Source organism: Camponotus floridanus, unplaced genomic scaffold (genome assembly GCF_003227725.1).
Source record: "Camponotus floridanus strain SB8 unplaced genomic scaffold, Cflo_v7.5 scaffold5, whole genome shotgun sequence".
Taxonomy (NCBI): Eukaryota; Metazoa; Arthropoda; class Insecta; order Hymenoptera; family Formicidae; genus Camponotus; species Camponotus floridanus.
This window is the reverse complement of record NW_020229658.1, coordinates 542,734-559,421: the sequence shown is the minus strand read 5'-3', so window position 1 is coordinate 559,421 and position 16,688 is coordinate 542,734. Positions and strand designations below refer to the sequence as shown.

Here is a 16,688-nt window from a genome sequence, read left to right as displayed (position 1 = left end):
TTTGTAAAAAATTCAATAGAAAAATTGTTATGCGCGCAATAATTTCTTTTCGAGATATTAAATAAAATTTGGACACTTGTTTTAATTTATATTTAATATATATATATACTTGTGTATTTTACAGATCAATGCTGTGTACTACTTTGTGTAATTTCACTTCTACAAACCGGTGAGTTTGAACTATTTTTCCTATTTTAATTACGAGATGACAGATTTGAAAATTTTATCAAATATGTATGTAAATATATCTACACGGTGACAAATATTAGAAGTGAATCAAACGAATTAAAATGTTTTCCTAACAATTATTAATATATAAAAGTTTGCAATTAAATTTCGCATTAAATTTGTAATATGATAACATATAAAATGTACCGCGAAATATACAGTGAAATTTTATTTATTTCTATAATTACTTGATATTAAAAGTTACTTATTTCATAATTATATTAAATGATAATAAAATGTTCAAATCAAGAATACAGAAATATTTCTGAAATTATGTGGTTGTGTCAATGTACATATAAATAATTTATAACTTAGACATTATGTTTTTATTTATGCATATATAATTTATATTATTCAAGTATCTTATTATATCAAATTTTATAAAAATATATTGATACAAAAAGAGATAATTACAAACTTAATTCGCACAATTTTCCTGCTATTCTACAATAATCTCTCAATTCTCATTCTATTTTATCAGCGCATGCGCAAACGGGACATTTATTTTCGACCATGTGATTACGTAGTAGTGACGTAGTAGTGACGTATTGCGTGCAGCGCACAGCTGATTCAAAATAGCGGAGAGTCAAGAATAACGAGAGAGACAGAATAGAGGGAGTTCTATTGTATCTCCGTCAAAGATGGCGAAGGCCAAGCAAAAGTATATAATTACGTGAAAAATACGTTCAAATTGTGTGTGGAGTCGTGATTGGCTGGAAAACTCGGATGGTGGTTCGACATTTGCCTTGATATTTTTCTTCTTAAATATACGCGAATAAATCTAATCCGATGTCCGAATATTTTGATTCAATCTACCCGAGATCGCATTATCAGAGCCGTAATCGTTCTTCAAAGCGTGCGCGTTTCGATTCCCCGTTCTTTCGGTGTAAAATAAACCATCTACAGACGCACAATGGCGGATTCATTGCATAAAGATGGATACGAAAACTGTGAGTATGAGAAAAAAAACGACAACGAAAGGTGTCATATCTTTATGGCCACTCTCCCACGCGATTTTCCAAGAGTTGTATTTGTTACAACTGCACTACCTTACACTCTCTACCTTACACTCTACACTTGGAAGCAATGGCTGCGCTCGAATTGCCTCGAACGAATCGTTGTGAACGTGTCGAGATAATTATAATCTTGTCAATTATAGCACTCGTAACGCGTTCAACGAATTTTCGCTCCATGCAACGTATTGTGTTTTGCGAATGCAATTATTTCCAGAGGGGACACCCCACCTAGTTCCTTCGTGCGCGTCTGAAAACCTACGCAACCGATCATGTGATTGTTTTGGCAGATTCGTGTTTGCGTGAATTGTCAATGGTAAATTACACATGTAAACATATCTGTTGAAAAAGTTTGCATCAATTTATCCTTCCGTCTAAATTAAAGGTCTGCTTTTTTGCTAGAATATCATTTTCTGTGTATTCAGAATGTAAAAAATAAATGATTTTTCTTTAGATAAAGAAGAAAAGCAAGAAAGATTTTAATAATAATATAAAGAATATATAAAAAAACAAATCTAAAATGAGACAGATATATAGAAGATATAAAGAAAAAGAAAAAAGAATAAAATTTGGAGAGTGTAAGGTGCTGCAAGATGAAAATAAAAACTTAATTTTTAATGACGCATATTATTATCATTGAACAAATTTGATTTTGTAACCGCGACATCATTATCTGCGGATATTTGTTAAAGTACTGATAAGCTATTGCTGATATCGTTCTAACTTAGGCAGATAAATCTCTAAAGTAATGTAAATCTTTCCGATATGTATCTCCATCTACTCTCCATTGATTCTACATCCATTTGGATTTATATTTGATTCATTTGTTTAAAATTTGTAAATTTTACTTCTAACATTTTTAAATTTTGCAACTTTGTCACTTTTCTTTTGTAAAGTATTGTATAATATGTTTGAATAAAACCATGTTAAAATATTTAAAATCCATTTAAAATTATATATTGTGCATTTTTGTTATTTTCTGGAAGCAGCTAGTTTGACTATGCGTTCTAGCAGTGGTAATATTGGATCGGATAGTGACATGAAACTGGAGCCATCCAGCCCTACAGAAAAATATACATTCTCCCGATGTGGTAGCACAGGATCAGTGAACACTCCGTCTTCATCCGCTCATAATACAGGTAAATGATTTTGAAACTTGATATTTTTTTCATATCGATTAAGAATGTTTAATGACAGGCTGATCAATAGAAAATTAATTAAGATAATGTAAATAAAATTAATTAAATTAATGTAATGTTCAGAGGATGAAGACAGCGATAACAAAAATTCCACCATAAGCTACAAAGAACGCAGGAGGGAAGCTCATACGCAAGCTGAGCAGAAGAGACGAGATGCTATCAAGAAGGGTTATGACTCTCTTCAAGATTTGGTTCCCACTTGTCAGCACACAGATTCATCAGGTTATAAGATTTCCAAGGCTACGGTGCTTCAAAAATCCATTGATTACATACAGTTTTTACTGCAACAGAAGAAGAAACAGGAAGAAGAACGTAATGCATTAAGAAAGGAAGTTGTTGCATTACGCATTATGCAAGCTAATTATGAACAGATTGTCAAAGCGCATCAAACGCAACCGGGACACGCGGAGATGCGTATTTCGGACGAGATGAAATTTCAAGTGGTAATATTATCTATTTTTGTCTTTCTAAATTGCAATAATTGATCATCTGTTCTACATAATGTGTATTCTGTGTGTTGCAGTTTCAGGCAATAATGGATCGCCTTTTCCAAACGTTTAATAACGTTTCTGTAGCTAACTTTGCGGAATTATCTGCATGTGTGTTCAGTTGGTTGGAGGAGCATTGTAAACCTCAGGTAAATTATATTTCTTATATTTATTTTGCATTTGACATATTTCTCTGAGATATGAGAAAGTTGATAAATGCATTCTCATTATTTTCTTAGACTCTACGCGAAGTGGTACTTTCTGTACTGCAGCAACTCAACAGTCAGATTAACTAGTCAAATGTATCTTCAAGAAAGATACACATTGCACAATCTCTTCGAAGAATTCATTAGTTTCGTATATCTATTGAGAATATATGTCTAGAAATTTCAAGATTTTGAAATCAAATATACACGTGTCTTTGTTTTTCTATTTGATTAGTGATAGTGAATGCTCGATAAACAATATAAGCGAAATTAAAACATTCGAATTATTACTAAATTTCTAATACTAAAATTTTAATTAGTACTAAAAGTGAATGAGAGATATTGGTTGTTTTTCCATTACATTCTCTGCATCAATGCAATTTTTTGACTAGTTAATATATAAATCTGGATTTTATATTCCATACATCTTGTTAAAAAGGCTTCAAAATGTGATCTCTTAATTGCACCCAATGAGCATTTGATCTTTTTAAACAGATTTATTACGTAATAAAATCAATTATTCGAGAAGTTTTTAATTTATATAAAAACTTGTTGATTTTTTTATTATATATACAAGGTGATTCACAATTTATAAGTAATAGAAAATGATTAAGTAATAGAAAATGATTAATTTTGGAACACATTGATTTATATAATTTATATCATTTTGTGTTTAATATCTTTTTTTTTTCTTTTTTTAAGTCTTTTGTGAAATAGATCCACTAACAGATATCTCTCTTAGTTTGTACGGATAATCAAAATTTTATAATTTAGTAGTGATAGGAATTCTAGAATAATACTTTCTGTATGATGAGATCTGTAGACCAATCATACACAAAGTTACTACAAAAAAGAGATGTGCATATATTGCATACGTTACAAATATATAATATGCATGGGAAAAATAAAAATAAAAATTTATTTTATATACAGTTTAATGGATGTAAATATACAGATACGATACAGAATTGTTATCAATGACCATACCGTTGAACATTTTTATTAGATCTTTTATTGCATACATTTTGTGATAAATAAATGGCATATGATGTATATATGTGTGTACGTATGTATGTATATCTGATTATATATATATGTATATAACAGATTTATAATATATATTTACAATGAACGAATGAATGCGTAGCCGAACTTCATGTATATATCTAATATTATTCCCTAACTCCTATATACATATATATGGATTTTAATTAATATTTTAAAAATACAAGAGATTCATTAGAAGTATTCATACACATATATATATCTCTCTTTCTGAATATTATCATCAGTCAATATTATCGTCTCCATCTTTCATGGCTTGAAACTTTACATTGCTTTTACGATTGCAATTATTGCTAAGAGAGCGCTCTTAAATTTTGTGCAACCTTCCCTTTAAATCTTTTCTGATTCCGTGGGCATACTTTCTCCCTGTGTGATATCATTCAATGGTATCGTGTTTAATGTAGTTCTATTGGGATTATCGATCTCTTGTTGGAGGCTCCGTTGACGTCGTCTCTTGGATCTGCCTCCCGGCCGACAGCACAAATCGCGAAAGATGCAAGCGTAGCAGGCGAGCAGCGCGGTCAGCATTGTTAAACCGCTGATCGCGAGAATGACAACCAGAAAGATGGAAACGTTGTCATCCATTTTATATGTCGCGCAGATTTAAGACAGTTAAATTCTGTAACAGAAATTCAACAAATTTTATTTTTTTTAGTAAATTTGACCGACTTGTGTAACCATATATAAACGGAAAAGATTCATTGAGTTACCTCGATTTAGAATTTATAATTAAAAGTGCATAGAGATGAAATCCAGATCTGGAGCTAATCAGATCATTGATTCAACTATAATAAATTATTTGGAAATTTGTTATTGTAGAAAAATATTCTGTTTTTATATCAGTCGCTAAAGTAAGGAATTACTAATTTTTTCGTACGATTACTATCAAATCAAAATCATTTTTTTATTCGCTACGTATTCAATAACTTACTTGATGATGAGAATGAAAGAATAGGGCTCGTAATTAATTTCTTTTAAGATGATATTTCATAATCTTGTTAAAAAATTCAGGAATTTAAAAGATGGTTTTCGTAGAACGTTAATTATTTCGTTGCACGTGAATCGTAATGCGACGCTACGTTTTTCGTGATATCAAATATACTGCGTAAAAATTAATTAAAACTAATTGAGGAACTTAATTAATTTCGCTATTACGTGCTATTTTCCAACATTCTTTTTTTTACTATTTATCGATTTTATTGTTTATTGATAATAAATTCTGATTCAATCCGTATAGCGTTCGCGTTCTCTCTCTCTCTCTCTTGCTCTTTTCTTTATTTTACACGCATGAGATATCTTATAACATAGCGAGATATCTTATAAGACATCTCATACATATCTTATAACATAGCGAGATCTTCGCTCGATTGAGCGATTATTTGTATGTTTACTCGCGAATTCTACCTAGACTTCCTGAAGATATTCTCTCTTCCTATCAAAGTAAGACCAATAAAAAACTAGATCTCTTCGTGTGAGGACAGAGAGGTATAAAAGGTGTCTTAAGAAAAGAATCTACCTATAAAAGCATCTCGTTAGGCGAAAAAGAACGTAGTAATCTTGGATGCAGCATTAGTGGAATACAGTACTAGAATAACTGCCGCGATATGCGTAAGAAGATCGTATTTCCTTATGAATATTAGATGCTTGCCGAGAACGACATCATCAGCCTCGACGCTCAGAAAATTTTACGATGGATGGGGGCGCGGACGATAAGGGTCAAAAAACTCTAGGCAAATGAAAAGAGACGCTGTTATATAAAAATATGAAGGTGAACTATGCGAGGAATTTGCAAATTGCAAGACGAACTGTTCATAATGAAGCGCAAAGACTTTCGGAATTGAGGCAAAGCTAGAAAATGAAGAGCGGGACATGATTTATATATCTTTTTTTTCCTTTTTTTTCTTTTCTACTTTCTTTTTTTTAGGGAATTATTTTTAAATTATATCGTGAAGAATGTATGTCTTTCGACAGTTTTTGTGATACAACATTCGGTTAATTTTTTAATTTTGCGTCTTCTTTTCTAGCTCATTTTTCGAAAATATCGATATCGGAAAATATATAAGGATGATTACATCTCACACAAAAGGCGGATCTCGGTTGGTAGGTACGAAATGTTATCGGTTTTATTTGCACGCCCTGTACCATTTCTCTCAAACATCGTGACGAGCATTTATCGTTACATCGCGATGACACGCTTCCTACCGCTTTATTTGATTTATCTGATTACAAATTCGTTGGCGCGTATCTCGTACCATTATCCGCGATCATTTGCGTAAAATTAACGAAGGGCCATAGAACCGGAGGATGGGAAATGACGACATTTCGACATCAATAAACATGCCTCTCTCTCTCTCTCTCTCTCTCTAATTCGATAACGATAATGATAAATAGAGCGCGATTTTTAAGCGACGTGAAATTAGTGAAAAAGAAAATTGTTTAATGATTCTATAATAATGTTATAATAGAAAAGATTTTTGAAAAATATTTTGCAATCAAAATTCCTTAATATTATATTGTTTATATAATCTCTGTTATATATTTTCTATATATGTTATTTTTTTGTTCTACATGTGCTATCTTTTTGTCGAAGAGTATATATGAGAGTTTTTTAGATAAATTTTTTTTTAATTTTTAAAAATTTTTATTATAATTATGACTTTGATAACAAAATAATACTATTTTATACTTTAAAAAATGATACTAAATTATAAATAAAACTTGCCTTGCATCCTTGATAAGGCTTTTTTTCGAAGATTGCAAAAAAAATCAATATCCTTATTACGCCATGACAAGCAAAATTTTTTATGCAGGAGACATTATACTATTAACTCGTTATCCTCTTATGTGAATTTTCATTCAAAAAATCTTCAAAAAAATAAAAGCATTTTTAAATGCTTTTATTTTTTTCTATTCGTAAGATTTATGTTCTTATATTTATAATACGTATAATAATACATATAATAATTTATATGTAATTTTATTTATACGGATATAATAATTTATATATAAAGGCAATGATATTTTACTTTGCTAAAAAAAAATAATTTATGCATATAATATTATACACTAAGGCTGTGTTCCAAAATTCACTGCCAGTACTGAAAATCTATAATTTACGTGACGTACACTAGACGTAGATTTTCAGTACTGGCAGTGAATTTTGGAACGCAGCCTAAGAGAGAGAGAGAGAGAGAGAGAGAGAGAGAGAGAGAGAGAGAGAGAGAGAGAGAGAGAGAGAGAGAGAAAGAGATAGCATAATGATCTTTCCTTTAATATATAACTTCCTCTTGTTGGAATCTTATTGTTTAAAATTCTATACGATGTTTGATGATATAAACAATAATGAGTTCATATTATTTATATTATGTTCTTCTTTTTCGATTTTCAGATTTAAATTGCTCTTTTAGAAACATATAGGTTGCCACTCCCTAACAATTCCCTCTAATTATCGATGTTATCTTAAAACGTTCGGGTTATGACACATTAAATAAGTATAGAAGAGATATTATTTAAAAAAAAAATAAAGAAGTACATGAGATATTTTTAAAATACAAATGTCACACATAATAAATGTTAGATATAAATCAATTAATAGACATGTTTAGATGTCTTTTTTTATCTTTCATGTTATTTTCATGGAGTTATGGGATCATACATACGATCACCGCATATTTAATCCGAGTTATATCTCATGAAGATTGATCGAGGATAGTACTAGGAAAAATTGCTATGCGGAACGCAATATCGTAATAATAGCTTTACACTTAATATATTTATCGGAAAATATATTAAATGGATTTGCTTTAATTTTTCGAATAAAATAAGATGTTTAAATAACTTTTTAAAGAACAGACAGCTCTTGATATAATTCTTATCCGCGAGCAAAATTACTTTCACATATATAAAATAGAAATAGAGTTTCCTTCCTATAATTTTTCTCTCACCTACGTTATTATGATATTGGAGGATTCTTGCGCGCGCGTTTCTTCTTCATCCCCTTTTAGTACGGTCCGTGGACACAGAATATCCGATTTATGCGCATCATCGAGCTTCGCCTCGCTCTCGTTCACCCCGCGGAAAATTGAATGCTATCGTTCTCCTTCGTCCCTCGATATTTCAAAGCGTTTCATCGTCGCACTGATCCGGCATCTCTCTGCTCTCTATGCGGATACAGCGATGTATTTTTATAACAACCGACTCGATGTTGAATAATTCACGTCCAGATATCTAGATTCGTCGCATTCGTGATATCGGAATAAGAATCCGATAATTATTTTCAAAATCGTCTCAATAGTCACTTTATTTTATCGCACGATTTTATCACTGTAGCCGGGTAAATCGATCTTCTCTTTAAAAACTCGCTGTCTTTTTCTCACACCCATTGCATGTATAAATTGCGAAATGGTGTTTGATACTGGAAATAATTAGAAAATCTCGATAGACGTTAAATTGAAAATAATTCAGCTTGACAGGGATCATTCCATTATTGGAGTCGATGATGAATCACCGCGAATCGAAAAGAAAGGAAAAAGATTTTTTTTTCTTTTGACAGATGGGAAGGGAGAAGCCTCTTCTCCCTTCCGTTACATCACTGTTTACAGCGTGAGAGTCGCGTGCAAACTGTCACAGTGAGCGGTCCATCGTAATGCGCATCCTCCAGAGAGCTCCTCTGCTACTCTTCTCCCACTCGCGGTCCTCTTCTCATTCCACCCTACATAATATAATGGAAATCTAAGGATTTAATCTTTTCACTCCCGACGTAAAAACTAATTATATTTAGTCTGCATATTTTTCTTAAAATATGTTAAGAATAAATCAATTATCATTGTTTTTCTGTTCGCATATTTAGAGTCTCTCATGCTGTTTATTTCGTGTTAGTGTATTAAATTATTAAAATTTAATTAATTTATTTATTTTACCTAATGTTTTTATTGGATTATACATATTATAATGTTTTTTAAATAGGATAAAAATTTGAATGTGAAAGGTTGAAAATAAAGAAAATCATCTTCTATCATTTTTTTAACATACTTAATTTTATTAACGAGATTAGAATTAATTTTTTTAACTATCTGAAAATGATTGATATTGAAGTATAATGATCTGCGAGAACGATTTTACTCTTAAAATATTATTTGCGTATTTTAGAGTAACGAATGTGAGTCAATAATATATATGAAAAATAAAATACTTTAATTATTTAAACGTACATATGAACGGAATAATCCATATTTATTATTAATTAATGTTATATTTATTATTGCAGATTAAATAGAGTTATATTCCCGAAACATGCTGCTTCCATTTCCTCGCGATAATTTCGTTGTGCAAGCGATACTGCGGTCCTGTTTATCTTTCACGATGGTTCTTTGTCGACGAATATTACCTATTACTCGTTTAATGGAGTAGATTCTCCTCCTTTTTATCACAATTTTTGGTCTGTGCTTTTACCACGTGATGTCTCTCCTCGGTAGAATTGAATTTCTCGAGGATGAAATTAAATGTATCTTCCAATCAAATGTGTCTCCAGAGAGTACATAAGAAGGTCGAGATTGGGGTTTAGTTACATAATCGAAAATCAGGGGCAATAAAAGAGTGGAAAATTATTACATAGTATATAAAGGTTATTACGTTATGTTAGAAAATAGATTTCGAGAGTGAGATTTTACACATTTGAAACAGGAAAAAAGAGATAAATATTCAGTATTTTGGAGCATCATGCTAAGATTCATAAATAAATTTTAAAACATGAAAAATAGAAGAAACAAAAAAAAAGATTACGCAAATAGAGTTAAAACAAATTTCACAAATTGTTGAACAATTGCGTTTATTAACAGTTGTATCAGTGGATTATACGCAAACCCGTACATATATGCATGGGAGAAATAATATGCTTCGTTAGTTGTGTTCCACGCACGAAGCGTATAAATCGCATTGCGCTCGCAAATTATTAACGATGGCTGTCGGGATACGCGGCGAAACCGTAACGAGATTACGAAGATGTGACACGGATGTACGCACGTTCCCGGTATAAAAAACCGTTTCCTTTCGACCCGCGGTTATTATTTAAGTCAGGGGAAAAGTTCCCTGGAAATAATTCACGAATCGTGGAGCTCGATTTGTTACGTTGATGGTTGCGCGACCTCCTTTTCCTCGATCGTCAAGAACGACAATCTTCGGTATCCAGTACCGAGAGTCGCATTAAATTAACAATTTTTCCATAGGAAATTACTTTCATATACAACGTTCACGTATACTTATTTCTTCTTTTTCCTCGAAATGACATCTTAAAGAGACATGATCCTTTAATGCTCGATTTGAATATCTGGTTAAAGGATTATAAGCAAATCGAAAAATAGGATACTCAAATGTTTTTAAATAAATTGAAAAATAATTTTATAATTAAAAAAAATATGTATTTTGAGTAATAAAATTAAGAAAAAACACTAAAATAGCAGAAAGATACTGAAACAATAAAACGATAATGGTGTTAATCTTAATCATCCGCGTACGATTATTTAGAATGCCATTATTTTCTTTGTTTCAATTTTTTTATCTTGATTTTACTATTAAATATTCTCTTTTCGCAGAACATTATTTGTCTATTTATCTAAATAAAAATTTCATACAATGTTAAAAAGTCGCCTATTTTTCAATTTATTAAACTCCTATAATTCTTTAAATATGCAGCGATATTTCCTTGGTTATTACAATCCATTTATCAATTCACATAGGACAAATTGTCGTAAGAGAGATAGAAAGAAGAAATATAATCTGGTAAAATATTTCTTATTTTCTAAAAGATAAATACTACTCTTTTTTTATTACAGACATTAAGTTTTTGTCAATATAAAAAATTAAAAAATTAATAATCGATCGCAGAATTGCGCCGAAACATTTAAGATGGACTAAGAGCCTCCTTTAGAATATTACTGAATTCTACTAATTCTTTCCTTAGCTTTTGCACATCCGTTTCTTCTACTGTCCTTTCGTATTGACGGAGATAGCGTTGCACTAATTGTGCCATAACTTGTGCGAATCGCTCATCTTTCTTCTCTTCCAGATCCTCCTACAGTGAAACATTAAAATACAGATAAATAAAAGCATATATCCGCTTTTCCTTATCGATCTTAGATGATCCTTCACTTTTAGATATTTAAAAATTTTTCAAGATAAAAATGCTACGAGAAAAAAATAAATAAAAAATTTCACGATATGAAATGTACGTGCTTCCGCTCTTCGTGTTACAAATACTGTGATAATTGATATTTGGTTTAATAACACGATGCGTTAGATCAATATTGAAGTTCTGAATAACGGCATACTAACTATATAGCAACAATTTACAAAGTCCCATCGTGCTCGTTTGCCAGGCGGTGGCTTAAACACTATTTTTATAAATTCGATCACCGGTCGCAGCCCCGTGAATATCGAGAAGATGCAAAACGGTGGTGGAAGTGTCGTCGTAAGCATAAAATCGACGTAAGCCTGAAAAAAAATGGAACGATATTCGCTCACGTGACGTTGACATTTGTAAATGTCTTCTCCTTATCGGCGATTTGTCATTTTGATTTCCTCTCTATTTTATCTATTTTTCACTTTTAAGCTCGAAGATGAAAAATTCACCGAAGACGAAAGCGTTCAAAAATTTTCTTACTTCAGTTCGGCCAAAGATCCACTCCACGTTAACGTTATCTGTCACTCTGGTGAAGGTATTCGCCATACAAGCGATTAGCATATTTAAAACAACTATCACGGAAATGAACTGAAAACCTGACGAATAAAATATTAAAATAATTTATATTGGAAAAATGATTTTTTTTTGTGCGGACCATCGACCAACGAAACAGCCTAAGATACTCACTGGCGAAAGCGAGGTAACCGATAAATTCGGTAAAGTTATGTTGATTAATTATCGTCTCCGATTCCCTCTCACCCGGAAGATTCTCGATGATCACGTCGGCGCTTTCCACTGGACTCATGCAGAAAACAGCCCAGAAGAGAGTCTTCAGGGTGGACTTGAAATCGACGAAGGAATTCTCCTGCTCCGTCTTCAATTTTGACTCATCGTCGGTCTGTACCATTCCGTTATAGTATTGATAAAGATGACACAATCCTTAGAGAAAAGATGTCAAAATCCGTAAAAGACATCGGATGACAGGAAAAAAATTATTAAATCATGCGAAAAGTTTTCTCGAATTTTGCGGATTTGTAGAATATTTTCAACTAATTCTCTTATTTTAAAAAGCTAATGAATTTCTAAATGTGCATATATTATTAAATGAAACATTTCAGATTGTTTGCCAATTAAAAAAAAATTTTTACACGATTCAACACACACTATGTATCTTACCGATTGTGAAGGCTATAACGATAATTCCGAATATCGCGACAAAATGGCCGACGTCCCTAATCATTTTGACCAGAGAAAGCTGTAGAGGTCCGAGATGGTAATCCAATTGACAGATGAACAACAGTTTAAAGAACGCCATGATCGTCGCCAGACAAAAGATCCCCTCCGCTATCAATGTCGGATCGTATTTGTGCCAGTATTTTCTTTCTAAATCACGTTGACCGTTCATTCTAACGTCCAACGCAGCAACTATCCAGAAGAGAAACGTCAGAATGAACAGCACGAGCATAACTAGCTCGTACCTGCATTATACAGCAAGAATTATATACGCGACCGGAAAAAAATGTATATATTTTAATTAGACTATATAAATTTATGAAACTTGAATTTTTGAAGTTTGAGGGATTGTTATCATGATATTAATTGAACAGCAATCCCTTTATCTCTTACCAATTTGTACGTGTCCTGAAGCATCTAACTGGACCATCCACAATGCAGAGTCGAATCAATGCAACTGTGTACGATATCACGTAGATAGCAAGAATCCATTCGTATCCTGAAACAAGATAATTAACTTAAATATTTGATTGTAAAAATGTATACACACTATACGTAACGTCATCGCATTAACATAATATCCAGTGTTTTCTGTTATATATAATTAAAATATTTAGATAATTAGATATTTAGATTTAATACTTAGATTATTAAATGAAGTAATTGTTTCATTTTTTATTTTTGTACAAATGTATATTATTTTTATCTTTGATAAAAATAATACTATTAAATGTGAGATATGTTTATCTTGTTTTATCTTTATCTAGATGATTTTGAAATTATCTAAATGGAACATTGGATAATATTAAATATTCTTATATAAATGAGTGTCAAAATAGTATAATATCTTAAATTAAATTGCTGTTTAATAATAATTTAAACAATTCGTATAAGAATTTGACATTACATTGACTTGATGACATCATGTATAATATGCAATCTATTATAAGATTTAATTTTAATGATGCGAGAAAGGAGGGAAGAGGATAAATTAGACGTGCACCGGTATCGGGTGGTCCACGAAGCTGTTCGGTTTTGTCGCTAGACGATTGCAGAAATACGAATGTGAGGAATATCAAGTAATTCGCTACGGAAGAGAGAAACTTGTTGACCGGAATTTCGTAAAACTTGGCTCGTTTCGAGTTTGGCGCGAACAACACGATGAACGCCACGATCGGTAAGATGATGAGCTGTGGGATCACTGACAGACACTTTAACCACGTGCTTCTGACCTTCCATTCGTGCCAGGTGCCAATCCATTTACTCTCAACAATCTGAAAAGAGATATGATTTTATAATAAAATTTTTTTCATTATCTGTGGAAACTTTTCATAAAGAGAGAGAGAAAGAGGAAGAGAGTATATTCATCATTCTCATCAAACGATCAATTAATTTTTTTGACAGATAATACAAATTTTACTAAGCTTTCTTGTATAAATTCCCCATGCATATATAAATTGATGTAGAAAAATTATTAAAATCATAAAATATTTGGGTAAAATGAGTTTTAAATTGTTCCATTCTATTTAGGAATTTTTAATTTTTTTCTAATTTACAGCAATATTCTCTCAATCAAGATTCCATAGTATAATTTGGTTGAGTTTCGATCATCATACCTGTTGTACATTCGGATGAGCTATGAAGCTCTTTTGTTTGTAATCTAAAGCCAGCAAGAGTCTTGGATATATAAAAGTTGAACTACGTCCGAAACCGGCGATTTGCTTTAATACACACTCGACTTCTTCGGCCGTACGAGCGTATCCGATCAAATCCGTCGCAAAATGGGACACTTCCTTTATCGCAAAACGAGGCTATTAATTTACCGTAGGGCATAAACCCAGTGTCTCTCGATATACCTCGCAGATATTAAAATATATTAATGTGAACAAATTTGTTTTTATCATTATTGTTATTATTTATGGATTAATAATATACCTTATCATATAAGAAATAAATAAATAATAAAATAAATAATCCAATAAATGAATAACAATATTTTAACTCACACTGGATAAGGCTTTGTAATCAGGGTAAAATTCTCTATCGAATGAAGCTTCCCTGCTGAGTTCAGCAGACAATTCGAAAGCTCGTAAGATCGGATCTTCCTCAGTTTGGCAAATATATACCGGATTTGATACCGCACTATACATGAATAATCTCATTTTCTCTATGGTCAGGATGTCACTCCTCTCTCTTTCCGGTCTGCGATAGTGAAGAGAATAAAAATAAATATGGAATATATAAATTATTCAATTACTCGATAATTCTTCATGAATTAATTATACGTAAATAAATTTTCTAAGCTAACAATAAGTTTCTTTTTCTGCACAGAAAAAAAAACAAGTGTCAAATCAAAACTTATATATTTAAACTAACGCGTTCATTGTTTCGTATATACGCAACAATTTATAATCTTTTTCGAGGAATTTAATAATTTTAAATCTTAACAATATTATAGTCTTATTTTAATATTGTAATTGTCACCTCAAGAATATATAATTATTTAATTCTACTTTAAGAAAATTATAATCTTTGATTTAAAAATGTTTTCTATCTAACATTGTTTCTTTTCCATTCAAGAAAATTAAATTTTAAATCATAAGAATATATTTTTCTTAATTAAACTATATAAAGTGGCTTCATTCGAGTAAGCAATTATTCAAGCAATTATATTTTTCTTTAATTAACGCGATATAATTTCATTTCCATGTTAAAACTAAATATTATGTTAAAATTAAATATAAAACAAGAATGTCCCTTTTTTCTGTGTGGAAACGGTGATCATACTTGCAGATTTCCTCGCAATTGCAACTTGGCGGGTGCGGTTTCTGTAGAATGTGACGTCGGAATCTGAGCATATCAATCATCTCGAAGTGCCCGTATTGAGCCGCGACTGCGAGAGGTGTTGTATCGTCCGGGAAATCGGGACTATGAGTGACACCGGCGTACTCGAGGCCCGGTGTCAATTCATTCAGCCTGTTCAATATTAACACGGTAATCCTCATTTGATTATCCCTGATCGCGTGCAGATGCGTGTCGGTCGGATCGATATCCGGGTGAGACAATAAATACTCGACCATCGCTGTGTTTCTCTCATTGACGGCGATATGAAGCGCGCTCATACCCTGAAAAATTATTGATTATTGATCAACATTAACGTAATATATCGATAGGAGAAATTTGAAACATAAATTAAAAAGAAAAAAATTGCACAAATATAAAATATATAGTTGAACTCTAAGAAACCACTTTCCATTCTGCTGCTTGCGTCATAATAGAACGGAAATAGCGATCTACCTAGAAAAGGAAAAAATTACGACAAAATGATTGACTCAGCAATTTTTAGACTTTTGCAAAAATTCCTTTTTTCCCGCGGCGAAAAGGAGGCTCGATTTTCGGAAGACTATCGCGGCTCTTCTCTTCTTTTTTTTTTGATCGTGTCCCTTTTTGTCGGAAGAATGGGACGACGATGTTTGTCGCCCATCTGCGGTGCGTTTACAGAGGCGGATCCTAACAATGGACCAGCACTATTGTTGTCGGCGATACCAGTCACAATATTCACTGATATTTTGGCTTTTCGACAGACCCCCGGGAGTTATTCATACATATCCACAAGCCAAACGCGACAATAATGCCTCGTGATATATGTTCAGTAAAAAGCCCTCGTTTCATGACAATCGGCAGCTGTCGTCCTTAATGTTTCGCGTGACTCGTCTAGATTTTACGTTCGATTAAATATTTGTTTATTGTTTGTTTCCGTGAATTTTACAAAAAATATTTAAAAAGATATGTAAGTAAAATAACGGAAATCTGCATCCAGAATATTCTCGAATTAATGATGAATCGAACAAATCCCCTAAGCTCAATAAATTTATCTTGTTATTTTTACAATTTATAATTAAAATTTTTTAAATTTTAATTAAGTTTAAATAAGTAATTAATTAAGTTAATATTGATAATAAGTTCTTCATTAAAGCCTTTCGAGAGTAAATTTAATTATCAACAAGAGATGGTTGTAAAAGAATTCCTTTTCGAATTCTCTTACATTGTAAATATTACACTGGCATAGCACACAAGGC

At 31.8% G+C, this 16,688-nt stretch overlaps 2 protein-coding genes across 4 annotated transcripts; one reads left to right on the top strand and one right to left on the bottom strand.

Moving 5' to 3' along the window:
- Positions 1-786: 786 nt before the first annotated feature.
- On the top strand, positions 787-15,798 carry LOC105254028 (max-like protein X). Of its 3 annotated transcripts, none has more exons than XM_020028348.2 (5): positions 787-1,178; positions 2,228-2,380; positions 2,504-2,883; positions 2,964-3,077; positions 15,403-15,798. In XM_020028348.2, exons 1-5 carry the CDS (start codon positions 1,142-1,144, stop codon positions 15,448-15,450), a joined length of 732 nt encoding a protein of 243 aa, XP_019883907.1. In that variant the 5' UTR covers positions 787-1,141; the 3' UTR covers positions 15,451-15,798. The 3 variants fall into 3 exon arrangements, with proteins under 3 accessions (XP_019883907.1, XP_019883906.1, XP_011260777.1); XM_020028347.2 differs by lacking the exon at positions 15,403-15,798 and adding an exon at positions 3,168-3,672 and having other exon boundaries at positions 810-1,178; XM_011262475.3 differs by lacking the exon at positions 15,403-15,798 and adding an exon at positions 3,168-3,672 and having other exon boundaries at positions 818-1,178; positions 2,231-2,380.
- On the bottom strand, positions 4,366-12,900 carry LOC109610186 (short transient receptor potential channel 5-like). Its single transcript, XM_025412315.1, is given in 5 exon segments — positions 4,366-4,790; positions 4,792-4,818; positions 11,857-11,972; positions 12,064-12,315; positions 12,553-12,900. Coding segments are annotated over 5 exon segments (945 nt in total). The 5' UTR covers positions 12,842-12,900; the 3' UTR covers positions 4,366-4,529.
- Positions 15,799-16,688: the final 890 nt, after the last annotated feature.